This window comes from Drosophila guanche, unplaced genomic scaffold (genome assembly GCF_900245975.1).
Source record: "Drosophila guanche unplaced genomic scaffold, DGUA_6, whole genome shotgun sequence".
In the NCBI taxonomy this organism is placed as follows: Eukaryota; Metazoa; Arthropoda; class Insecta; order Diptera; family Drosophilidae; genus Drosophila; species Drosophila guanche.
Window position 1 is genome coordinate 17,059,822 of NW_022995743.1, and position 26,387 is coordinate 17,086,208.

Consider the following 26,387-nt stretch of genomic DNA (forward strand, 5'->3'; position numbering starts at 1 on the left):
CAAAATCGGTGCGACCAAAAAAGGCTCCACCACTACCCATGCCAAAAGCAACTTAAATAAAAATAACCAGAAATCTTCTAATGTGCGCAGCCAACAAGAAAGCGGTAGCAGGCAGATGTTGTTGCCGCAGCTGCTGCTGCTTTTTCTCTGTGGCCAAGAAGAAATCCGAGAGCCTTCTTCGAATGAGCAGGGAAGCCAACCTGCGGCTGTCCGTGCTCTTTGTGCATTTGGAGCTTAGTTGGTTCCCTTTTTTGGAAGCACCATGAAGGACGTGGACGAGGAGACAAGGCTATAGCAAACAACTCAATTTTAATTAAATGTTGCCCTCCGAGAAATAAATTAAATATTCTGGCCCTGTTCGCTGCGCAATACCTTGGCAACCTTGAGTCTGGACGTCTTGATGGTAGTCCCAGCAGCAGCAGCAGCAATGTTGCTCCAACTGCAGCAGTGATAACTCCATTGCCGTTGCGTGACTCGACCCAGGCTGGGCTGGATAACAGGTTCCCACATTGAGCTTATTTTTATCAAGAGGCCAGCCAGACAGTCGCTTGCTAGCTCTGGTTCAATAATGGGGCCTGCCGTGGCAACCATCGATTCGATCTCTGCCCGTTCAGCACCACAAAGACTCTGATTCATGCCCCAATGGGTTTAGTATTGTGCTAACGCTTAATTATGTGCAATAACAAGTATTTTCATTCAACTAAACAACAATCTTGTGTACTTTAGTCCATTGGCAAGCGCTATTCGCTATAGCTTGGCACGCTACTTGAGGAACGCTTGCAAGCGGTTCTGCTGCGACTTGCTCGCGTCTTTAAACGCGTGCGACTTCAGCTGAGCCGCCAGATGCAACAACGCGTTTTGTTTCTGCGTTTTCGAGCCTGGCGCTGACTGCGCTGCTTTCGTTTTTGTTTTCTTCTGCTTTGTTGTTTGGCGTTTGGCACCGGCAGAATGGATCGATTTCGAGGGGCGTGCTGGAGTTGAAGGCGCCTTTGCTTTTTTCTGCTGTGAAATCTTCGGGTTAATTGCTTTCATTTCTTTATTCCGGACCTTCTTCTTGTTCCCTTTCTGTTGGTTTGTGGCTGCATCCATTCCAAGCGCCGTCGCCGTTGGGTCTTCTATTGTTTCATCGTTGGCTTTCGCCCGTTTCTTCCCCTTTCGCTTCTCGAGTGGCAGCATTGTCTTGTTCTGACAAACGGCGCAGCCCACAACCTGAAACAGAATTCGATTTAGCTTTAGGGCGTTCCATCCATTCGAAGATTCTGCCACTCACAATGTTACTGGCCATGTGCTTCCTCAGCCACTTGGCCCGATTCCTCGCCGCAGTGCTCAGCATGCCCTTCTGTTGACTCGCCTTGGCCGTTTCAAACCTTGCAATGAGTCGTTTTCTTTTGGCAGTGTCCGCCAGGCGCTGGGGCTGCAGTTGAAGCCGGTAGTTGCCATCGGTCCACGGGCTTCCACAGCGGGCGCATAGCCGTGCCGCTCCAAAGCTGTCTTCGGGCAGTTGTACGTTGTGCCTGGCGAACTTTCGACATGTGGTACTGCAATCAATGCGGATTGAGTTCTGAATTCGGAAGAGGATCAACGTATACCACTTACATGTAATGCGATTTTACCAGCTTTTCGGAGTGTGATTGTGCGCTCAGTTTGTTTGCTAAGTTCCATAGAAAGTCTACTGTGTTTTGCTCGGCCATATCTGGAATGGTTTCCATTTAAAACAATTTGTATGTTAGCTTTTTTCCGCTATATCAAAAGCCAAAATAGTCATCACTGAAAGGGGTCATATTTGATTGCTGGCATCGAACTAGCATCTTTTTTTCGTTTTTCTCCATCGCTTTGCAAACAATTTTACGCTACTTACCTTACTCTACTATAATTTGTTATATATTCTCTCTTTAGTAGCGTTCGCTTTGTCTGCATTTCAATGATTATTAAATTTAATCATCGCTACTTGCAATTGTTCGATACTCGATAGCAATATCGATAGCAGTAAAATAATAATCTCAGAATTCCGACTGCTAGTTCTTTAAAGAACTGTTTCTTTACAGCTTGCTTACCAAACCATGTTCCATTGCATCGACCATGTTTTGAGTTCTGGTGAACTCCTATGATCCATACAGCAAAGGCTTAGTAAGAGCTACTCAAGACAAGCAATACGATTTATGATCTTGCAGCCCAGACTTCCACCGACGAAAAAGAAATACGAACGTATATTTAGGCAACAGAAAATCAAGTTATACAATTCATTTAGAAATGTAAAGTATGTAAACATAACAGAAACAATTCACTGCAGACATATATGGACAGAATTATGCAATAGATATTTTACTTTAAGTAAGTGTAATTAATTTGTATGATCGTGGCGTGACTCTTGGATGACATCGAAACTGTTCTGATTTTTTAAACTAAACGGCGATAGTAATGCTCATCGCACAGAAATACCGAACTTTTATATAAGTAAGTTCGATAAGTACAAACAAAAGTTGATATATCTGATATCTCAATGTGAAAGAAGTTATAAATAGTGTACATTTTCATCCAACACAGCAAAGTAGTTTCGTTGATTCAATATATCACATTAAAACACATCAGTCCAAAAGTATATCGATATACTGATACCTCATCCCTATTCCACCGCCGAAAAAAAAGCGACGCGCATAATTTCGAACAACAACGGACGCGTACAGCGTCAGAAAAAAAAAAAATATATAAATACAACACGGAAAGAAATAAAATTGTTTAGTGCTAGTAGAATAAACAATATTTGAAGTGCGCGCAATAAATATTTGGATTCACAGCATCATCAGCAGCAGCAGCAGCAACAACAAAAATGGACCCCTTTACTCAGGTACAAGGTTTTGGCCGCGCGTGCACACAATGAAGCCCTTTGTCTAACTGCATTTGCATTTTTGTTTGTGTTGCAATTTCCAGCACATGCTCGAAAAGGCAGAACAGCGCAGTCGCGCGCTTGGCATCAGCAACGCTAGCCAATTTCCCTTGACCGAATGCAGTGTAGCGTCATCGTCGGCATCCACAAATTTGAGACCCACGAAGCTCACGCCCAACAGGAGCCGCTCACCAGCAGGCCAAAGTATCACCAGCAGCAACGGCGGAGGCAAAGTTGTGATCCTGGACAAGGCAATGTTGGAGGCATCGCCGACCAAGCCGGTCCGTCACTATACGGCCGTCAACAAAGAAAACATGGAAATGGGTATCGAGATAAACATAACGTCAGCCAAGGCAATTGGGGTAAGTTTTTCACTTCCTCAGGCCTCATTTCCTCGTCATCATTCCCGTGGCCACGTCCTTGTCTCGCTGCTATACGTTTTGCTGGTGGCCTTTGTCGTTGAATTCCCTCTTGCTGCTTGATGTTTCACGCATATGTATGTACATTCCACTAGGTTCAAGTTGAAATTCAAGAGCAAGATGTGACGGACGACGAGGAGGCGCCTGGCGATGCAGTCGATAATCAAGTTCAGGCCATCAATCAACCGCTGGCACGATTGCGGGACACCTCGAGGACTCAATTGAAGCGTATGGGTGACTTGTACTCTAACACTGCCGACCTGTCCTCCCCGATACATCGTACGGAGGCGCAGTTCCATGCAGGTGACGACGACGACGACTCAAGTCGTCGCTGTCCCCGTCAGGGCAAACAGCGATTAGGAAAACTGGCTGCCCTCGCCGACACTATCAACCAGTGGGAGGACGACACAGCACATCACGATGTGCACAGACCCATTGAATCAGGGGCAGTGGCCCCGCCCAAACCTGATTTGCCCAGCCGGCGGGGAGAGAAAGGACCTGCCCCGCAACCGCCTAAGCGAGAAGAGATCGACGAAGGCGGCAAAACAAAGGAATTGAAATGGGACCCCAAGGTACTGAGCTCATTGGAGGCTCAAGGTTTTCAGCGCCGTGATTCCTCCACCATTAAACATACCTATGATTATGCAAAACAGGGAGAGGCGGCGCCCACTGCCACTGTTACCACCAGTGCCAAGCCTCCAGTGCCGGACAAATCGACGACGGTCAGCAAAGTGGCCAAGACTTTCGGGTCCACAACTTCGGCGCCGGTACTTCCGAAAGTGGCTCCTGTCTCTGGGCCGAGCATCAAGTCTGGCTTGGTCTCGGGGCGTGCGGCAATCTTTGAAAATAAGACGGGGCAGATGCAAGGAGGGCACCGCTTTCAAAAAGATCCATGCGAGTTGTCGCTGAAGGAGCGCATGAAGCTGTTTGAAACCGGCAACAATAAGGCCATGCTGCCGAAAGCTCCAATAGGATCTGCACCCAGCATCAGTCAGATGAGACCCGAGGAGTCGAAGGGTGAGTGCGCTTTCTGTAGAATAATACCTCCAACTTCCATTGCATCTTTTCCTAAACCCATAGCCCATGTTGCCGCTGTGCATCCTGTAACAGCGGCTGCTGTCTCTTCCACTGTGAGCACTGTGGCGGCTCAGAAGCCCAAGCCAGAGAACAAGCTGCGCGACAAAGTGGCCGCCCTTGTGGCTAATGCTCAGTCCAGTGCGGAGAGCCGCATCAAGGATATTGATAGGCAGCGCCAGGAAGACATGCAAATCATTGCGAATCGCTTCAACAAACAGAAGGAACTGTTTGTTCCACATCCAGCGTCGACGACGACGGCGACACCAGCGTCATTACCGGTGACAGCTACCAATAAGGTGACACGGCCCATGCCGCCGCCGCCACCGCCGCCAGTGTCCGGGGTCTCTCCTGCCCTAGCCAGCAGCAAGAGGCGCTCACGTAAGCCACGATTAACGTTAGGCGTCCGTCCAAATAGCCTTCTAGCTGACACTCTTGTTATTTCAGCTGGCGATACGCCAATTATTGACGAGGAGTCGAAACGCGCTCGCAAATCGAACTCAGAGCGTCTCTATCCTGCACTCTCCGACCTCGACTCCAGCGGGGACAACTGCTGTGCGACGGTAACGGCCACAGCCACCGACGACAGTGATCATCAGGAGGAAGACGAAACTGAAAGGTGCGCTGACAAATGCTACTCCTGCTTGCTTTTCTTTCTCTGCATTGAATAGATGGTTGTTATTCGCCCCTTTGACTGATTGACTGATGCAGCCATAGCCCCCCTCTCATCTAGCCCTCACATAGCTTTAATTCCCACTAGACAAGGCCAACAATAAAAATATTGCTTAACTAACCGCTTATCTTTGATTCGTGCAGTTGCATGGATGAGTCGGAGGACCAGTCGCAGACTGAGGACAGCAGCACCGGCATGTGCAATGGCAGCTTGGGTCGCGAGATAATGAACGCAGTGCAGCGCAATGAGGCGGATATCCAGCAGCAGCAGCAAGGCAAGAAGGTGAGTACAGCCCAGGTAGAAAACTCTTGGCTCAGCGGGTGGTCTCAACTAATCTCATTGTCCTTTGCAGACTGTGCGCTATGCCGATCAGGACTTCTACTACAACCACGACGGACAGGAGGACAGTTCGCTTAACTCGTCGCAGGTCTCAGCGGGCATTGATGACTATCTGGATGAGGCGCTGGTCGAAGACTATGGAAGCACTCAGGATGATGACAGCGATGGCGCGGACGGGCACAACTCCAGTCACCTATCGCTGGGTGTAAGTTTTCCTCAATGTTTGCATATATTTTCCCCACTCACTTTTAGTCGTCTCAACAGAGCAAGGGTACAACTGCCTCAAACAGCTTCTCCTTCCGAAAGAACTCGGCTTCAACGACTTGTCTGCCCATAAGCGAGCAGCAGGAGCTCATGGACGTGCAGACGCCGCTTTTGAGCGGGGCCCAGCCTGTCAGGTCGGAGCTGAGCGTGAACCAGGATAACGACAACCTGGTGACACTGGTACACACAGTGAGCTTCTATCGCCGTCAGCAGAGTGCAAATGTGCGTTACCTACCCATAACCATAACCTTGCCCTTCGTATTAGCGTGTGCCTAATCTTTGATTCTTCTTCAGAGTTCGAGCTCTACACCAGTCCGCAAGATATGTCGCGAACAGCAAGTGATGCGATCGGCTTTGGCTGGCGACTGCCATGCCAAGCACAAGCTGGAATATGATTCACCCCAGCAAGGCAGCATGGCGGATGCAGTCGACGGGGCCGGGGCCATCATGGATGACCACACAGATGACGATGACGATGACGAGGAGCAGCAGAATGCGCGTGACTCCAATGATGCCACACAGGCCCAGGACAAGATCAAAAAGTTGTTGAGCGAAGTGTGCAAGCAGCAACAGGTTATTGGTCAAGCCAGTCAAGCTCTGAATTTGTGCGCAGCTACCGTGGAGTTCTCCGGCTCCACAGAGTCTGTAGAGGGAGAGCGGTATCTGTTGCTGGCAAGTGAGTCTCGTTTTGCGTAGATCTTCTATGTACATAGATGTGAATGTCCCCCACTAAAGCCCACCCACTCTTACAGCCCATCGTCGACAGTCCTGCCTGGATGAGGTGCAGCGTTTGCGTGTGGAAAACAGCGTCCGACCCGTGGGTGCACCAAAGGAAAAGGGTCTGCTGACTGTCAAGGACATTACCATTCCGCTGCGGCATGAGTACTTGCGCAAAATGGCATCGGGCAGCATCAACGGCCATCATCTCGTGTGTCTTCTTAAGTACAACGAGCACGTGCTGGCCACCAAGACGGTGCCGACCATGCCCGGACTGGTGTCCGTTAAGTTTCCCGATGTTCTCCAGCTAAACAATGTCTATGCCGACTTTCGGGTTAGTTCGAAGCATTTTCTTTGGCATCGAGCGCCTTTAATTGATGTATTCTCATTGTAGATCACACTGGAAATCTACGGAATGCTGGCCCAGAGGGATCAGCTGCCACACGACCTCAAGTACCACATAAACCTGAACAAGAAGGGCGGCGTGAAGACGCCAAAGAAGAAGGGCGGCGAGAATCGATTGGTCATGCCGCCAGTGCAGAGTCCGGCCGGGCCGCATGTTGTGCGAACGCCTCAGCTGGTGCAATACGGGTTCGCCATTTTCTCGCTGCGAGAGATACAGCGAACCAGCTGGACGCTGACCCAAGTACTAGGCGTCAGCCCTCTGGAGGGTGTCGTCCACATGAAGGTCAATTGTGAGCTGTCCGTGAGCGTGGAGTACAAGGGATTCCTCACCATGTTCGAGGACATATCCGGCTTTGGTGCCTGGCATCGTCGCTGGTGCTATCTAAATGGCTCTGTGCTCAACTTCTGGAAGTACCCGGACGATGAGAAGAAAAAGACGCCCATGGGCAGCATTGATTTGCATGCGTGCAGTTCACAGAAGGTCACCACCGCGCCGCGCGACATATGCGCCCGCCTTAACACCATGCTGCTGGAGTGCGAGCGCCCGGCCAAGGACACGGATCAAGAGTCGCTTATAATAGTGCCCAACGGACGCACCACCACAGTTCGCCACCTCCTCTCCGCCGATACCAAGGAAGAGCGCGAGGAGTGGTCCGCTTACTTCAACAAGGCTCTGACTCTGCTACGAGCATGGGGACCCACCCACTGACGCTGAAAGGGACCACATTTGACATGGACCACCCCCAACATTTGCAATTGCTTTCACAACTGACCCCTGATCCCTGACCCCTGACGCAGACAGGGTGGCCTCTTTACAGTTCTGTCTTTTTAAGTTTTTGTTGTTCTAATTTGCATTGCATTTGACTTTATTTTTTTTGTTTTTGCGTTTCCATGTTCTGTATTTGAAAATCCTTCGTATCTTACTGGCACATGTTTGTGTTCGAGTTATATTTATTTCAATCTATAAAGCATCGGTCGGCACCCAGACACTCGCATGTTTTGCAGTGGCTTTGTGTGCGGAACGGAAGAATTTATTGGTGCCCAGTAGGAGCATTTCCAATTAACATTAGATAGGCCGTGCCGACCCCTGCTGTAAAGTATTGTTAAAACCCCTTTTATATGTACGACTAAACCATGTAGAACGTATGTAAAATGTACACTGTCTTTTGGATGTGTCTCAAAATATATATTTAAATCCCAGTAAAATCTCTGTTGCACACTGATAACTTTATTGGTTACTTTTAATATACACATAATAATTATTGGCTATACAGTTGTGGCTACTATCCCTTGTCATTCGCTATCTAACGTCCAGTGAGAGAGTTAAAGCTTGCGTGTCATCGCCATCTCGGCTGCACTGTTAATCACAGGCGACCATCTTTTTCGTGTTAACGTACTGTGTAGGTGGTTGTTGGTTGTTCTGTTGGTAACAGTTCATGTCAGGTAGTTTGGTATGTGTGCTCCTACATATGTTTCTGTCTCTGCCTCTGCCACTTGAATTGACGCTAGTTTTATTGGCGATTAGGTTACGTACATCCTTACATACATACATATGTCAGTTGGCCATTGGCCTAAAGGCTATCTACAAAATTTGAATACACGTTTCCTCGTAAGTTTTTCTCTAGTTCACAACGATATCATATTTTATATATATGTATATATTTTGGATATATATATATGTAGGTATATTGTGTGTATATTGTGTTTGTTTGACTTTAATCTGTCTGTCTGTCTGTCTGCTCGTTGCAGGCCAGACGCTTGGTGGTTGTAAATTCTCCAAAATGATTACAGTTTGCCAGATATGCCAGATATTCGCAGGATATTCTCGTGCTTTGTACAACAATAGCGAGTGTGCTCTTCTGGATCGGGTCGGTGTGAAATATACCTCTATGTGTATTGAAGTTCATATATTTTGTCGGAGGGGAAATTAAAGTCCCCAGTCCGCTACTGTTTGGTAATTGTTTTGCCTTGGCTACTCAAACATAACTAAGTAGGCCGTGTGGGGTTCCTCAACCGATCGATACAATAAAAGTAGTTCTCTACAGTATTTGGTGGCTATAATACTGAGGGGGATAGATATTTGCCATATAACATGGTGTGTGACAGTAAATCTTGTGGTATCCTCTGTTTAGTGTGGTGGGACATGGCCGGTACAGTGGCATCGGAAGGGACAAAGCTGAATTTCGTTGCAAGTCATTGTATTGCAATAGTATTACTGACTAAATCTTATGCCTTGGCCAATATAAAATTTAAAAAATATTTGTCTAAGCTTACTCATAGTGTGTGGGTGTGTTTTTGTGCATCTTTAATGAACATTTCATAATTCAACACTTAAGGCTACAAAGGAAGTGTACATACAATAAACAATGAGTAAAATAAATTAAAACGTTAAACAATTGATATGCGTAGAATACTCGTACTATACATAAAAACAGTCGACAGATCCTGTCTCTCAGCTGATGTGGTTGTGAATGTGGTTGAGGATAGTGGGCTTGGGTGTGGATGTGGATGGGGCATTTATGGGTTGCCAGCCGCACTTCCAGCGTGGGCATTCTGGCGCCTCAGATCGGATCGGGTGGCGGCCGTGATAATCGTGCCTACAATCAGCATCACCGCCATGGTAGTGTTGGCGGCAATGTCCCCGAATGCTGTGAAGATCTCCGAGTAGAAGAGTGTGAAGCAAATGCCAAAGGTCTGGGCCGAGGCATTCAGCAGCCCGGACGAAGTGCCCTCCGGCTCGGGGAACGTTAGCTCGGCGCCAAACTCAAAGCCCACCGGCAAGTACCCAGTCATGAAGAAGCTGTAGAGGAGTAATTAACCAACGAGTCCCTTGTCCAAATGTATGTGACTTACCCTAGCAGAGATGCTGTTAGGTACACAACCGCAATGTGTCCTGTGTCCAGGGTAAAGGTAAATATCCACATGCCGACCATGGAGAGTGCATACACCGCCAACGTCGTCTCCCTGAAGACAGAGAGAGTGATTGAGTGGCGCTCATTAGTCACGGAGTGGAAGAGGCCTTCATTTAATTAATTTGAATTTTTGCTTCCGCCCGTTCAAACTTTACCAGACCACACGGCGAATGCGTAATGAGCTTTTATCGGTTTTGATGGTTCTCTACTATCTGTAAATGCTGCTGTACTTACTTGAACTTGTGCGTTTTGTCCAGGACAATGCCAGAGACCACAGATCCCAGCATGCCAGCCAGAACAATGCTGAGGCCAATGCGGCCAGCGTCCACCTCATGGTTGGGATAATACTTGAGAACAACCTGAAAAGCAGGGGTTAGTAAGCAAGTGAGCAAAGGCTCTTGAAATGAAACTCCTACCGGATTGAGCAGCGTTGAGATGGCGTAGAAGACTCCCACATTGATGCCGTAGGAGAGCAGCAGTAGGATAAAGTTGCGATTGGTAATCAGATTCTTCAGTGACTGCATAAAGCTGACCTGATCGGCTTCGTTACCCTCCAGCCGCTGTGAAGCCTCCTGGGCGGCCGACGGCGGGGTCGGTGGCTTGTCCTGGAAGACTGTGGAAGCACAAAATATTCCTCCTGCATTAACAATCCTCGAATCGTTCAAGGGTTTCTCTTACATAGCACCATCAGGACCAGCAGAACGCTGGTGAGTCCGGCCACCATGTAAAACATCATCTGCAGATCCTTGCCCACCGTTTCCAGATCTTCGGAGTTCGGTACCAGCATCGGTGGCAATACAAAACCAATCGCCACGCCCAGCTGGAAATAAAATGAGTGGCCATTGTACATTTTGCTGCAAACGGCACCTTTTTCCGCTTTCGATTCGCTCTGATTCTGCTTTGAAATCCGCTACTATTTCTGGTTTCCTTCCGGTCTTTCACTTTCTCTGCCAACCCCAGCCCCACCCCGTTACAGTCCCCCTACCCGGCCCCATCGCTCCCATGTTTTATTTACGGTGGGGCTGTGAGATTGATTTATTCGTAGCTGCATATTCCAGCGCTCTCTGCAACTGCTCCTGCTTCCGCTTCTGTTTTTGTTTTCGTCAAAGTTTGTGGCGCTATGTCGCGGATGCACACGCCGGGTTTTAGGTCAGCCTGAGTCCGGGTTCGTGCTGTAACAGCTCCGCTTTTTCCACCGGCCAGCACAAAGTTGAGCTATGCATTTTTTTAAAAATGGTTTTCTCTATTTTTACACTGGCTATCAGATGATGTAGTGCTTTCCGCTGAATTTTGTCAGAATTTGTCGGATCACATCCTGTGCCCGTGCTCTGAGAATTAAAGCAGTTTTGAGGTTTGAGGTTTTATTCAATCAGGGTCTAACAAAATCCTATTCATCTTACTTTACGTCTTAAAGTCTCTTGAGTAGGGGGTATCGGATAGCCCTCACACTAGATTTTTGCGTTCTTGATTTATATTTTGTTAGCATATTTTCGGATTTAATGGCAGTTTCGGAGTATTTAAGGCCAACTGACATTTGACAGTCGGGTGAATAGATTGGCCCACCAAAACACTTTTTCGAGAGAAATTGTTCGAGTGAATCGACCGTTAAATTCTACCGTCCAGTAGCAGATTGATGGAGTAATTTATCTTGCATTTGGCCAAGGATGTGTGTCAATACATTGATTCTCCTCCGGTTTATCTTTGGTTTCATGGTTGCATGCATTCAAATTAAATTAAATTAAATTAAATTAAATAATTTTTACGGTGTTGCTTAAATGGTTTTTATTCAAACAAACAATGGGAAAATCAGTTATTCGACCAGACCTCGAATAAGATCCATATAAATCACTTTGTTCCGTTTTAAAAATGAATGGGACAGGACAAGGCAAAAGGCAAAAGTCAAAGGCATCGGTGCAGAGGGAACTCTACTGAAAAGAACCATTGTCATGACCACACTGACCAACGCCAGATTGGCTCCTTCCAAGCAGCAGGAGGGAGAGACAACACATACACACACATACTTACATACATACGTGAACATTGGAAATGGGACATTTAAGCGAAATCAATTTGCATTCATACAAATCGTTATTTTCCTGAAAGGGGTTTGGTATCTCGGTATTTTTGATCCAGATTATAGCGCATACAGACAAACATATTTATCTATAATTTATTATATGGCAGAGGCAGAGGCAGTCACATCCATATAAAACTAATTTATTAAATGCTAAAAAGAAGAGTACCATGGAATAGTAAATACAAAAATGAACTCTCAGTAATAACTAAATAATCACAGAAAGCAACTACTCCATGTAAATCGATTTCCCACAATGAATTGCATTGAAAATGCCTTTAACAACGATATGAATACAAATATGAATAGTTTTATTTTAGGAAAAGGAAACGAAATATGATTTTGGGAAACAATTTGGGCAAGAAATTCATAGAATTGCAATACTCGTAATTTGCATAAATGGAATCGAGTCGCAATCGCCCGGATTCCATTTTGTGTTGCTGTTTGGAATTATTACAAAGAGCCGCGAAAGAATATTCGCGTGAGACTTAAAGCCACTCCTTCCCCTCCTCTTATTCTCTCAATGGTATCAAGAATACATATTTGAGCTGACTGGAGACTGGGCTGAGTCCCTGTCTGGGTTTCCGTCTCGGTCTGGGTCTGGGTCTGGGTCCCAACGGTTTTGTGCAAATTGAAAGAGCAATCGTCGAGCATCGTGAACACTGGAGAACATTTCCTACTTGATGGCGGAATTCGCTCTTGCCGTGTTTACATGCACCTCCACACGTCGCGGCAAGCTCTTGTCGTGGCAACCACGTAAAGAACGTAGAAAAAACACCGAAAAAAAAAATAGAGGAAAAGAAACTATGTTTGCGCAGCACTCTGGCAACAATGGCAAGCCCCATGCCCGTCACCGACCCCGACCCCGGCCACGACCCGAAGCTGTTTCTCTGCCAAATCCGCCGCAGCTGAGCTCGGGAATCAGCGAAAGTGGCTGTGGGGACAGGGCGCAGTGTGTGACGCGTTGTCCTTGCCAAATAAGGCGAAGACGAGACGAGTCGCATCAGCAAAACCAAAGCAGCAAAGCAGGAGGAGGTTGCGAGCAGCGAGCCCAGCGAGCTCATTCAATGCCACACCATGTGGGGCCATCAATGCACCCCCCGCTGGCGTGTTCATGTGAACGTTGCGGGAGGTTTTTTTTTGGGGACACGTTTGGCTTGCACTTTCCACAAGAGATTACACTGGCAGACTTATCGCTCTTTGCGTTTAATTTCTCTATCAAGCAACTCAGTCGTGTCGAGCCAGGCCACTTGACCTACTCTTCCTTTCCATGGTGCTCCTCGTGCTCCTCGTTGCTCTTGCTGAACATCGACACAGACACAGGCACACCAGGCACACCTCACCTCATCATCACCTCGTCTCATATTGTCACATCCTGGCTGCTGTGTGCTGTGTGCTGGCGAACAACAAGCGGAAATTATACGCCTTTTCATCTGCGCTCGAGTGAAAGGCAAATACATGACAATTCTCACAGACACACCTGTCCACACACACACACACACACACACACACGTGCTCGTACAATTACAGGTTAGGATGCAATGCGTCCTGCAAGCATGTCATTCGATGTTTGAGTCACATATTTGCACTCGCATCCAGCCAGAGATGCAGCATGCACACTGCACATTGCCTCGTAAATCAACACTAGGAGCAAACCCCTGACATCCCAGCCCATCCCATTAGAATGCCTCACCTTTCACGACCCGAAACCTCACCTGACATGGCGCTCTAATGGCTGAGCAAGCAGGCTAATTGTTTTGCGGTGTTATAAGCCCATAAAATGTTCTCAGCCAGAGCCACATCCGGTTGATATTGAGCTATGAAGGACACGGCAGGCAGAGTTTGAATGCTCTCTGGATGGAAACTGCTCTTGAGAAAAGGAAATACACCTATTCCATTGGGATATATCATTTATCCTTTGTCTTTGTCCCACATCTCCTATTTATTTCGTAATTAGCTTGGGGTCTGCTGGCGGCTTGCGGCTTGCGGCTTGCGGCTTCTTCGAGTGATTCGAGTGCAGTGAGTCGAGTGAGGGAAAACAAATATTCAACTCTTTGGTCAGCCACAGTCTCAAGTCATCCACTTGATCAGCCGCATAATGCATCATTGGAGCGCAAATACCTCAGAGGCATTACAATTGTCCCTGCCCCGTCCCGGGTCACGGTCCCCCCAGGAATACTTTGGACCGTAGTCCTGCCAATCACTTAGCCGTTGAGGAATTTGAAGAGGTCATTCCGTTTGTTTTCATTGCAGAATAAATTGAACTTTGTCTCCGGGCAGATGCAGTGCGGCAAATCAAAAGACTCTTTCGCAAGCATTAGCATCGGGCAGCGGGCAGCGGGCAGCGGGGCGAGGTCTGCTGCTGATGTCCACTGATGTGGAAGATGCCATGGAAAGGAGGAGGCAGGAGCATGCGACCTTGTCGTTGTCAGTTTTGCTTAACTTGTGATGCAGTTCTCTCGTATTTTCCATGGCTTTTCCCCAATTTCGTGATTGCCAGCCAACCACCAGAGCGACCCAGAAATGAGAGAAAATGTCTGAGTAAGCCACATCCGCCAAGCCGGAAGAGGGCAGGTCTCGGTACTGCCAGGCATCAATCTGCCGGCTGCGAGAGCTGCAGGGTGCTGCCTTTTCTGTGTTAATGCAAATTTGCTCTTACTCAGCTGTGTCCCAGAGACTGAGTGAATTTTACGAGAGATGTTTGCGCTGGTTTACATGGCAATATTCCCAGTGCAGATTGCTCAGATTGCTGGCTACTCACCTGGTTGCCAAAAACTCCCACACTGGTGGCCGAGGAGCACTGATCGGGCCCAAACCAAACGGCGGCCAAGCGGGCTGGCAGCGAGAGGATGCACACCTGGGCAAGGGCCACAATCGACTGGCCAATGAAGCTAACGTAGAAGAGCGACGGATCCACTGAACAGACCTTTATCCAGGCCCCTATGCAGGTCCCAACGATGCCGACTAGGGCGGTTATACGTAGACCCTATGGAAGACAACCAACCAAATGGAGTGACAATTAGAACTAGGGCACAGGCACGCCCCTCGGCTGCTAGCTCCCTTCCCACTTACCACTTTGTCCAAGAACCAACTGCCAGGAAAAATAAGTGGTATATACAGGATCATATAAATCATGGACGTCCAGTCCACCCATTTATCGCTAATGCCATAGTAGCTGCGGAACAGAGAGGAGCCACGATTAGAATGCAAAAATCGTACCAAAACTGCACTTGACTGGATGTGGATGTGGGTGTGGATGTGGAAGCAGCCCGATTGGCCTAGTCCTTGCTACTGCACAGCAGGGAGTAAGCTCTTTGCCCCAGGGCAACAGCAGCAAGAAGTCTCAAGCAGCTTAATGAGCATTATGAAAACTTTTAATTAAACATGATGCACGATCCTAAATTGCATAAGCAACAACTCTGCCTTGGTTCCTTGCCGGTTGCTTCCTTGTGCCCCTCTCTCATAGGACACATTTCTTTACTCTCTTACCGTGTGATTATGTTATTGATGATGGTGTATTGTATCCATTGCATGGCATTCGAGGCTGAATATAACACAAATAGAATGAGCACCGCCCAGCGGCGGGCGTAGACTTTGTAGCCTGCAAATAGAATGGGAACCAGGTGAAAGCCACTTGAAATGCTCTTTGGAACAGCTTAGGTGTAGTCATGTAGTCATGCTCAAGGCCACCACACGACATCCCACTCCCATCCTCAGGCAGCAGTCGCACGGGATTAACTGCATTAAGATGATGACTTACTCGCTAGCACAACCAACTACTTACTCGCTTACTTAAATATAATTCTCTCTCCGAGCAAGTTATTCATGCAAATAAACGCTAGGGGGTCACAAACCAAGCAAAGAGTCATCAGATCGATTACCTTGCTTAGAGAAACAATTATTTAATACAAGAATTAATACTCTGGTACTGCCCAGCTGGAAAATTGTTCATCTAAAATCACAATCCGATATTTGTCTGTTTGTATGTCCTTTGATATGTTCGCTTTGGTTCTATTTATATTTGCAGCATTCTCTCCTTTGGGTGTGCAAGTTTCCATCACTACATCTTTTGTGTCGATTCAATGGCGCTGGATGCGATGTCACTAACCGACTGGCTGACAACATTTTGGTATGCATGGCATTGAAAGCGCTTTGAAGTCTTTCTTATTTATTTGTTTGGCTTACATGTACTATGTATTTATGTACATACTAGTGGCATATGCCGTATGTGGATGCAGCGAGGAGTGCATTTAAGTGAATGTGTGGCTGGGGCCTGTGCGCAGCTGTGGCTTTGGGTGGGCTCTTGGCCACGTGCTGGCTAGTGCTAAAGCCACTAAACTATTGCCTACCTTGAGGTGCAGTTAAAGTAAAGAAACTCATTCAACCGAGCCTTATGGATGGACCTGAAATGTGGCACTCACCTTCTGGAGGAGCGTTGCCCGTGCCCACGCCCACGCCCACGCCCACTCCCACTCCCTCCTTGGCCCCCTTACTCTCCTTCTCCTTGGGCGAGATCATGTCTGTGGATTTGCTGGCAGCCATATAGGAATCAGTGTTCTCAGCAGCTCCAGTGCCGCTGTGCTTCAGATCCATCGTACTGCTGGGAATTTGGGCGATTGGGCTGTGTGGCAGCTATTGCTGTGGTCGGTGGTGTCGTTGACAGTGGTGCAGTGGTGCAGTGGTGGCTCGGTTGTGTAGTTCTTCTCTTTCCTAACTCTCTCTCTCTCTCTCTCGTGGTTCTGCAAGAGACATAACATAAAGGTTGACATTTATTGTAAAGGCCGCAAACCCAACCAGTCATTGCATATATTTGTGGTCACATATGGAAGCCATAATACATATCTGGATATGTTACAGCCTTGAACTTGGAAATTCTCTTAAAACTCGTATCTCTCTGGGCAGTTTCGATTGATTCATAAACCTGAAGACTGACTGAGATTAACCGAATGATTGCAATAATAAATGAAACTTTACAAATTTCATTAACATTCGACAAGTGCAAATAAATTAAATGGGAATATGGGATACACCAACCATATGGTAAATATAAATAAATTATTTCATTCTGATTAGTGGAATGGCAACAGTAAAGGTCGTTATGGTTTCTGCTATTATTGGAATTGCTTTTTGCTTTTGGAAGCCAGACCAGACAAGCGTAATACCCTACATTAATATGGCTTAATTAACATTTTGATGATGGTTATTACACGAAAATTCCCATTTATACAAGTGGCATATTTGTTGTTGCTGCTGCTGCTGTTGTGACATTCCAATTTGCAAATGCTCGCTCATCCATTGCTTAAATCAAGTCATTGAATCAAATTTAAGCACAGCATTTACCCTCACGGCCACTTGTTGCTCACGGACCGACTGACGCTGGCTCTGGCTTTGCGTTTGGCTTTAGATTTGGCTTTGGGATTTGGGATTTGGGCTTTGGGCTTTGGGCATTCGGAAATGCAATCATTTTGCCTCTGACTGACTTTAGTTGCCTCTGGCTTTGGCTTTGGCTCTGGCTCTGGCTCTACCTCTAAATAAATTGAGCGAATTTCACCCAGCTGCAAGCACGCTGCCAAATTGGAATGTCAGATTTGGGTTCTGCGCTGATTTTGTCTCATTCTCACTGACTGATATTGGTTTCTCTTGGCTCGTTTGGCACGTGGCCGCAGTGCATTCCGTGCAAAGTCTTAATGTTTTCTGTTGTGTTTTCCCATTTGGCATGCCGTGACCATTGACAAATTGTTATTCCTCATTTCAATATCGCCTAATTAGATCGCTCACTGGGTGGATAGGATGGGCTAGGTCAGGTCCGGTCCGGTCCGGTCCGATCCGGTCAGGAGCTGCACTGCCGTCTATCACTATGCGTTAGAGCTGCGTGTGCACCGTAATTGATTTTAAAACTGATAATGAGTCTGTTTAAATCAATTTGCCTCATTAAATGCTAGCCCAGGGAAATTTTACCCCATTCAGATTCAATTTCGCACAATGGCAGGGCCGGCGCTGGAACGGTCGGAGATAATTACTGCCTTGACTTGACCTCGATGTGGCGGATTGTGTTTGGAGAAGAAGTTCTATCCTCTTCTCCATAGTCTTCTGACAACCTTCGCCATTATCTTGAGTCTGGCCACCAATGTGGGGGAGTCTCCATCAATATGAGTGTGCTCGTGAATGGAGCTAATATTCGTGTTCCACCTGCACTCGATGAGCTGTAGTGAGCGATAAGACCAATAGCCAAGACCTAGACCGAGCTAGACCCTGGCATGACTAAGAGCAAATCACTGTAAAATTCAAACTGAACCGGCTAAAGGTAGGAAATTGCCTTTTCCCCACAAAACCCCTTTTCTATAACTATAAGCATAACCGTAACACCACCTCCACGTACATTTTTGGTTTAGCCTTGCACTGAACCGAGGGAAATCGGGCCAAACCAGAAGGCTTAAAGGTTAGACCACACAGACACACAAGCACTCCACGTTGGCTCTGACAGTTGATGGAGGCGGCACAGGTGGAGCACGACTGATGGTGTGGGAAGAAGAGAGACGAGAGACGAGAAACGAGACTACGAGACGTAGTATTGAGAACGCAATCGCGAACGGACAAAGCGGCACTGAAACGGAATCCGACGAGCGCTCAACTCTCGTCATAAAGCAAGCAATGTTGATTTGCAAAACGCTTTCGGTTCTCCGCCGCTGTTTGTATTTGCCGTTATTGCTGTAAACAGCTGATTCGATGGCAGCGCGCAGAACGCTACAAACTAACCAGCCAAATACAATACCCTCACTTCCAGTGGGACCGGGGCCCACACCACAGTGAGCGCGATTAGAGCAAAGTGATGGACTACACTGCGGTATCTAACGATCCCACCCCCCCTTCAAGTGGAACTCTGAAGTGTCTGATGATTTGTTCTGATAATGCGAATACTCATGTGTACATACGTACGTAGTCATTCGTAATCATCTCAATCAAGGGTACTCCACCGTCGGAACTTGGGATTTATGTTCTCCACAAACTATCACAAATCATTTGGGGTGACAAAAATAAAAAAAAAAAACAAGTTTACGACACAGCAGTGAGGTTGGGCGTTTGACGAATTTTAAGTTACACTTTTCGGTTGCATAACTTTTGTCGAGCACTGTTGGGATGGATCGACGCTTGGACACATATCTGTTGTGAAAGAGACTCGCTCATAAAAATATATCCAGCTGTAATGAATCAGCATACAGTAAGTACCCGCTTTGTGGAACGATTACATGCACCATGTCAAGGTACAATGTCAAGGGCAGAGCTAAAGTTTGGCCGTTCACTGCACTGTTCCCTCACTGTACTCTCACATAACTGCAGTTTTGAAATGTACTTTTTGCTCTGCCTTTTGTCCCTCCTTTATCGCACTTCCCTATTACCCACCTCTCCTCGCACTGACTGCAGCACGTGTGTTTGGGCTGCCTGCTCTCTTCCGACACTCTCTTCATATTTGATTTACGTTAATCTCTGATTTGTTTATTGAATAATTTGCCAGCGGGAACTTCCACTTGCACTTCCCTGACTTCCCTGTCCCGAGTCCCGAGTCCCAGACAGGCTTTGCTCTGGCAGGGCTCACAGCGTGCCAGCGACGCCACCGCCACCGCCACATCACCGTCGCAATGTCGGCTGGATGGCAGGGGGTCATTATTCGATTAAGGAAAATTATTATGTTTTATTATTTATAATGCAAATGTTAGCGCAGACACTGACATGGAATGGGGCCAGCTGTGGCAAGGGGCGGGGGCTGGACGAGAGTACCCGTACCTTCATTTGTTTCATTCCATTCCTCACTTATCTGTTCTGGGAAATGCGAAATGGTCGCGCGATTTGCAAACTTTGTACTAGTGCGTATGTTTGTACACATATTTGTTCATACACCCGATAATAACAAGTTAATTCGAGTGCTGATAAGCATTTAACATGACATTAGACTGATTACTGTAAGTATTATGGGGAGATTACTGCTATTATGCGATGGCAACCAGTGGCAATGTGACTCCGTAAATCCCCATGATCGGAATGGATTTTTGTTTGTTCAAGTAATTCTCTGTCATCTGAAGTGGTCGTGTCCTTTCTTATAACTAGCACTCCAAAAGTATAGGGCTATATTACATTCGTATAGAATCGTTAATCCGTCTGTCACTCTGTACATTGAACCGTGTGCAGACTCCTGCAATGACGCACTGAATAAAGCGAATAACTATGCCATTCGAAATTTTTGAAGATACGAGAAGCCGATAACGAATTTATCTACCTTATGGCACTTGGATTGTATCGGAACAATAATACAAAATGAATGAAGAAAAATGGCAATTCGTTATTGAAAGAGAAAGGGAATCGCTGGAATATTTGTCCTTCGAAGGGAAGGAAGATTTAAATTTATAAATACAATTCATTAGTCTGCTATTTTAAAGTCTGCGTACGGGGTAGCATATAGTCGCAACTCCCAAAGTCAGTCATTTGTCTAATATGCAACCGCAAATGCTGGAATCGTTAAATCAATGATACTTCTCAGATAATGACAATTTACATATGTAACTAGTAATTACCTTCATCGTCGATAGGATAATAATGAATCTAATCAGTTAAGTAACCCTTTTTGAATGGCATTATTCTTAAATCTATATCTACACTGGTATCAACGGTATTGCATGCAAAAAGACACACCAATGGGCAGTAGGTAATGTAGATTACTACGAGTATGCCATCAAAAAGGAGAAAGTCACTGGGTCATAGTCGGTGCTCGCTTTGTTTCGCTTGCTGGTTAGACGCGATGTCCAATCAACTGCCGTAGACGCTGCTAATGGATTCTCAGTGCACCATCCAGTCGTAATCCTTTTAATGCCCGCATGCGCTAACACCTCCGTTCCCCCTTGCACAACCACTTGTGCCGCGTGCCGCCTGCCGCCTGCCGCAGGCAAAGCTAAGCCCGAGGGCTGATTGCTACATTTCTCATTCACTCTTGCTGTCCGGGAGTTAGGAACAGTGGCATTTGAGCAGAGCAATGCTTTTGTCTTAATTTCCCTTCAGCCGCCGTCTGAATTCGAAATGCAATTTGTAGCTAACAAATGTCCAGCGGACATAGAAGTGGATTCTCACAATCCTCGCGCTCGAGTCCGGCCCCAATTAGGAGCCTCGCAGCCAGCAGCAGCTTTCCCACGGAAAGGGAAATATTTATGCAAACAATTTGTGTGAGCGCTCGCCCAACACCTTTGGTCATTTGCGGCCAGACTCATCAAACTGGGCTCTAAATCAAGTTAAATGAGGGGAATGGGTGAAATGAGATGAGATAGCCCCAGGCCCCAGGCCCCAGGCCCCAGGTTATGTATGTATTTCCACCGATCAGAATTACAAGGGGAGGAATAATCAGCGGGGAACATTAGGCGGCTTCTCGCACTTGTGTTTGTGCGCTGAATTCGCTGGGATTCTTGCTCTTTGCATTAGTGACTCTTCGTCTCTCACTGCTTTGAGGCCTATTGTTAGGCGGGCTCATTAATGCCTGCTGGTGCCCAGAGGGCGGATGGTGGAGGAGAGGCATTTGTCAAGTCTGTCTTAATCCCCAGCAAATCGGGTAATTATATACCATGTACATATATATATATGTATGTTTGTATGTATGCGCCTCTTGCATGCGGCGGCAGCCTGCTCCTCTGAATGCGATACAATTTCCGCAACATTTATTTATTAATTAAAAAATTTGTGTCATTGACGAGGGAGTGGGATTGTGCTTAAGCTAGATAAATTGCCATAAAATGTATTTTACTGCTGAAGTTTTCCTCGAAGAGAATACTCCCATTCAGGAAGAGCTTTTTCAGTTCCCTAAAAATGTGTGGCATACTTCTGAGCTCACCGCATGCAATTCCGATTTAAAGATCGAACTAAATCGAACAGTTTTTAATTTAAACCAACTTTTCCAAAATATTTGGGGCATTCAAATTTGTTTAATGAATTATGGTTTGTTTTCCATGGCAGCACTTTTTTTTAAAGGGTTTTAAAAACTGTTTTTTTTTGTTGGAAGGCTTCTTTTCATAGGTAGGTCTTCTTTTTTAACATAACTTAAGTATCTTACATCTGGTTGTAATGCACTTTTCCATTCTAAAATTCTGATAGGTTCTTCTATAAAGTTTACCCCAAAACTATATGGTTTTATCTTACTGTCTGGGAAATTTAAGCTTTCAAATTCAAAAATTATGATTTTTGAAACTCGGGAAAAGTAAAGCCAAAATGATATCCAGTAAGTAACCTTTCTTTTTTTTGTGTGAAGGTTCATGAATTTGGCGTTGTTTGAGGTATTAAACCTACCTAATTTTTTTCAATTTTAATATTTTTTCAATATGTTTTGAATACTGAAACCAGAAATACTCTGGCAGTTCGGCGGACCATTTTCTAAGTCCCCTTTCAGAAAAAGTTGGTTTGGCTCCTTGAGGAAAAGTCGTGTTATCAGCGGAAAAGTTTTTGCTGCAGCAGCCGCAGATGCTGGCGCAGTTCTTGGACCCTTTTTTCTGCCTGCGTCACATGCTGCGGCTTCAAAGGGGGGTGTCACGCCGCCACGATTATGCAATTTTCGCCACCGCAGCAGAGGCAGTGCCAGTTGGCCGAATCTGAGATAAGTGTGCAGGTTCAGATGCGTTTTTAAATGCATCAAAGACTGCTTCCGCTTCCGGACAGCCGCCATGGCCATGTCAACTCCCTAATTGGACATTTGCAATTAACTTTTACCCTTTTTTTCGTCGCCGATTTCCTCTCTTGGCTCATTTTTCACTCTGCATTTGGCATTTGTGCAGTTTACTGTCATCCATTCGTTCTTTTCCCCAGCGAAAGGTTTATGTTTCCTTTGCTATTTATGTTTCGCTCGTTAATTTACGGCCGAGACTTATGATGAATGCGGGGCTCAAGTTTGGATTTGGTATGGAATCGAAGTCTCTGGCTTGTCATAATTAATGCTGCTAATGAGAGCATTCTCTGAAAGTGCATTTTGTGGTAAAATGGGTAGTTTAGAATTCATTTGTGCTGCCACCAGGAAGTGCCCTACTTTCTCGCCAACCCAATCAATAACGGTGACCCCAGCCCCAGCCCTAGTCTCAGTCTCAGTCTCAGTCTGAGTCCCAGTCGCAGTGCCAGTGTTCTCCGTTGCCATTTGTCCATTATAATTGCATGACTGCGTTTGTACCGCAGCTCTTGTGGACTCAATTGCGTGTCGAAAAGTTTCGCCCACACTTTGGTTGCCTTCATTATAGTATCTGTGTGCCATGCCCCTCAAAAAGGTGCCAATTGACCTAATCGAAATCAAATTGTGGTGAGTTATAAATTCAATTTATGTGTGGCATTCAATGGAAATGCTTGGGGCTTCAATGGCAGTTTATCTCAGAATATTCTGCAAGTTTGAGGATGCTTAGTTTGATGCTTAGTTTGAGGATTTCCTAAAGGTATACAAGTTTTACGGATCTATTAGAAATCTATTGGCTATTAAAGAGCATCGGTTTGTTTCATAGACCATCCAATATGATTCGCTGCAGAATCCCTTACAAATATTCAAACATATTTAGGTGTCAGCGAGACCAGTTGACCATATAATAATCTCCAAAATGCAGTTTTTCGAGGCTTATCCACTTAGACCATGTTCTTAATTTTCGAATTAAAGTCGTAACTCTTTTTTATTTTAACAGTTTGCAAGTTGGAGTCACCGATTTTTAGTCAGAGTGGAATTGGTATCGAAGAGAAGGTATCGTCAGATTAATCAATGAAAGAGAAAAGTCTTCAGTTCAAAGGCTAAATACCTGAATATCTCAAACTCAAATTGAAATTGTCCCTTCAGGTTCTGCCTGATTGCCCCTGGGCAATACGGACTTCAGTGCTGATTGAGGACCTTCCACGCTTCGAGGCGTTTCAGCATTCCAATGCCTTGACGCTTTCGCTTGGATGTATGTGTGTGTGAGAGAGTGCTTCAGTTCAAAAACCTCCAAACATTGCGTCACACGCTCACAGACGGGCCCACATAAACACTTGGAAGAGCCAGACACGACACGGATACATTCAACGCTGCTCTCGCACACATCTCTGCCGTCGGTTGGTGTGGTGTGGAGCTTTGGACTCGGGCGGCGAGTGGCGTGGCAGCTGCACGGAACGGCAACCCCGCACAAGGAAGCAGGAGAGTGAGAGAGATTCTGGGTGGCGGAGAGCAAGAGAGAAAGAAAACACCTCTGGCTGGCTGTGTCTGTGTTTTGGCATTGTCTAGCTTTGCTTTGGACTCGGATTTGGTAATGCCTTGCTTGGGCGCAAATAAAAACCGGAGACACCTGGATGCGGATCTGGGCAAACCTTTTGTGCATGCGGAAAAATCAATTTATGGATTTTAGTTTCACTTAAAGTGTGTGTTTTGTTTATTTCTCTAACACGTTCACGTCTCTGCCCCGCTCAGCCTGATGCGGTTGCAGCTTGTTGATGCCGCCAGACCATCTAGGGGCATACGAGTACGTGTGAAAGGCTGCAACACACAATCAGAGTGACCTCCCTACTCGGACGCACTCATTCCAGCACTTGGCAGCTCGCAATTAAAGCAATTCCTTTTAATTGCAATCAAATGAGTCGAAAACACTAGCACTTACCCTTCGGCACTTTGTCACTCCGTTCAGGGATCTTCCAGGATCGCCAGGATCTTCCGTCTGCGCGCTGAAACGCGTGTTGCGCCTTGTGTGCGTTTGTGGGACGTTTCAGTTTTTGAATGGAAACAAAAGGTGAAACGGAATTCGTATTATAATGCTGCTCGGGATGAGGACGAGGATGGGGAAAGGAACAGGATTAGGATAAGAACATTTCACAGCACTTGGACTCGTTTCGACGTGCCACAACTTTCAGGATTAACCCACGTGTACTTGGTATTCACGGTCTAAGTGTTTGTTTGCACAGGACTCGCCAACTGCAAAGCGTTCGTTCCCTCGTTTTGTTTCAGCTGCTCCTCTGCGTCGCTTCGCTCGCTGCCAACCCTTCGAAAGAGTACAGCAAATGCCATTGATTCTGTCCGTTTTATACGCCAGGCTTGGGTTCCACACCCCGCCATTGTGTTGGATGCTGTGGATGATGATGCACAGCTCTCCTCTCCCAGGCCAGTGCGCAGGTACAAACAAACCAGCCTTCTTCCTTCGCGAAGAACCTTAAATAAACGGTACAACTGAAAATAAATTAATTCGTTGCATTAGCCTTTCCTCCTCGCCGCTCACCTACCCTCGATGCTATGCTGCTTAAATTTAAATTAATCAGTTAATCTGATAATTTCGATTTGGATTTGAATTTGATATTTAACGACAGTTAATGGTCGGCCCCGGTCGGCTCCGTGTCCGAAGTTCCGGAGCCACTTGTTGCGGCTATTTACGAGCTGACTGGGGAGCCATCGATCGATTGTTTCGGGGGTACTGGCTACCCGTTTTAATTCTTGGAGTATGTGGATGAGACCCTATCCGGCTTGATACAAATAAATACACAGATTTCAACATTTTCGCGCATCAAGTTTATTCTCATGACGGGAATTAGGCCAATCTTAAGCCAATCATTTGATTTATGCCAACGAACTAATCGAAATTGTCTGCTCATCGAAAGTGGCGGGTCGGTTGATGAAATGCTTTCACCGTCCAATATTCGGGGCGCCAGCGTATTTTATTGGCCCTCAATGGCAACTCTTTGATTGGGGAGATCTGTCCCACGTTTCGGCCATAAACAAAAGCGACTTATACACACATATATACATACATACGTATGTGAGAATTCACTCTCTTCTTTCCCTCAATTCATTTACTTCATTGAAGATTCTTTGCTGAACGCTGAACGAAGTCAAAACAAAAACAAAAACAAAAAGGTAATCATTGCGTCGAAGAAAGCTTATGATATCGAATCAGAATGATAGTTTTAAAGAAAGATGCATGTACTTTACTATTGAGATGCCCAAGCTATAAGTAGAACTAAGTTCTGTTTTCCTCTACTAACGCGTTCGAGTCGAGTGAGTGTATCAGGTGCAATATGCTATAGAGGGAGGGAGTGGAGGAAGCGTACGTATGTAAACGAAAAGAAAACGAAGAAAACACAAACTCCGACAAAGCTCTGTCTGGGGCATGTATGTATGTACATACATATGTATGTACATCGACTCATATCGGATTTCTTTCAAAGGTAGTTAAACGCTTCCTACTCCAAGCCAAACCAGCAGGCGGCGCGGCAGCGCGGCAGCGCGGCTCTGTGCTGGGTCAAAGCAAGGCAATAAACAAATTCCGGCTACGATCTCTCTCTTTCTCTCCCTGTTGGCCCGCATATGTGGATGAACAGTAGGGTATTTACCGCAATGCCTGGCCGGATCATAAACTATTTATAGCTTGTCTATTATCGCTGTCACTACTTTCGAGTGAGGCTTCTTGCTAACTGAACTTGTGTAACCGAATATCCCCAGTCAGCTACGCCTGCCAGTGGAGTGGTCAGTCTCCCGATTCCACTGCCCTATCCCCTACAGTCACTTCTCTTCTCTCTGCTGTGCCATCTCAACTCCCATCTTCAATTGCTTCCTTATGCATACAAATTAACGTTTTAGCACACAACGCGCTAAGTTGAAAAGTTTCAAAGAGGA

General features: G+C 46.3%; 3 protein-coding genes across 4 annotated transcripts; 1 reads left to right on the forward strand and 2 right to left on the reverse strand.

The window, feature by feature from the left end:
* Positions 1-626: 626 nt before the first annotated feature.
* On the reverse strand, positions 627-1,948 carry LOC117590933. The gene is made up of 4 exons (XM_034283978.1): positions 1,859-1,948; positions 1,597-1,693; positions 1,271-1,538; positions 627-1,209 (listed from the first exon to the last, which is right to left on the reverse strand). The coding sequence occupies exons 2-4, from the start codon at positions 1,689-1,691 to the stop codon at positions 763-765; spliced, it is 810 nt and encodes a 269-aa protein (XP_034139869.1). The 5' UTR covers positions 1,692-1,693; positions 1,859-1,948; the 3' UTR covers positions 627-762.
* Positions 1,949-2,621: 673 nt separating this feature from the next.
* LOC117590902 (anillin) lies at positions 2,622-7,981 on the forward strand. 2 transcript variants are annotated; one of them, XM_034283943.1, is made up of 12 exons: positions 2,623-2,845; positions 2,929-3,246; positions 3,399-3,875; positions 3,957-4,320; positions 4,384-4,758; positions 4,825-4,996; positions 5,194-5,332; positions 5,403-5,594; positions 5,654-5,875; positions 5,948-6,329; positions 6,406-6,704; positions 6,765-7,981. In XM_034283943.1, the coding sequence occupies exons 1-12, from the start codon at positions 2,828-2,830 to the stop codon at positions 7,482-7,484; spliced, it is 3,678 nt and encodes a 1,225-aa protein (XP_034139834.1). In that variant the 5' UTR covers positions 2,623-2,827; the 3' UTR covers positions 7,485-7,981. The 2 variants fall into 2 exon arrangements, with proteins under 2 accessions (XP_034139827.1, XP_034139834.1); XM_034283936.1 differs by having other exon boundaries at positions 2,622-2,845; positions 3,399-4,320.
* A 288-nt stretch (positions 7,982-8,269) lies between these two features.
* Positions 8,270-18,477, reverse strand: LOC117590925 (feline leukemia virus subgroup C receptor-related protein 2). Its single transcript, XM_034283966.1, has 10 exons — positions 18,141-18,477; positions 16,183-16,500; positions 15,251-15,362; positions 14,834-14,936; positions 14,523-14,747; positions 10,366-10,507; positions 10,104-10,300; positions 9,922-10,046; positions 9,629-9,739; positions 8,270-9,575 (listed from the first exon to the last, which is right to left on the reverse strand). The coding sequence occupies exons 2-10, from the start codon at positions 16,352-16,354 to the stop codon at positions 9,293-9,295; spliced, it is 1,470 nt and encodes a 489-aa protein (XP_034139857.1). The 5' UTR covers positions 16,355-16,500; positions 18,141-18,477; the 3' UTR covers positions 8,270-9,292.
* Positions 18,478-26,387: the final 7,910 nt, after the last annotated feature.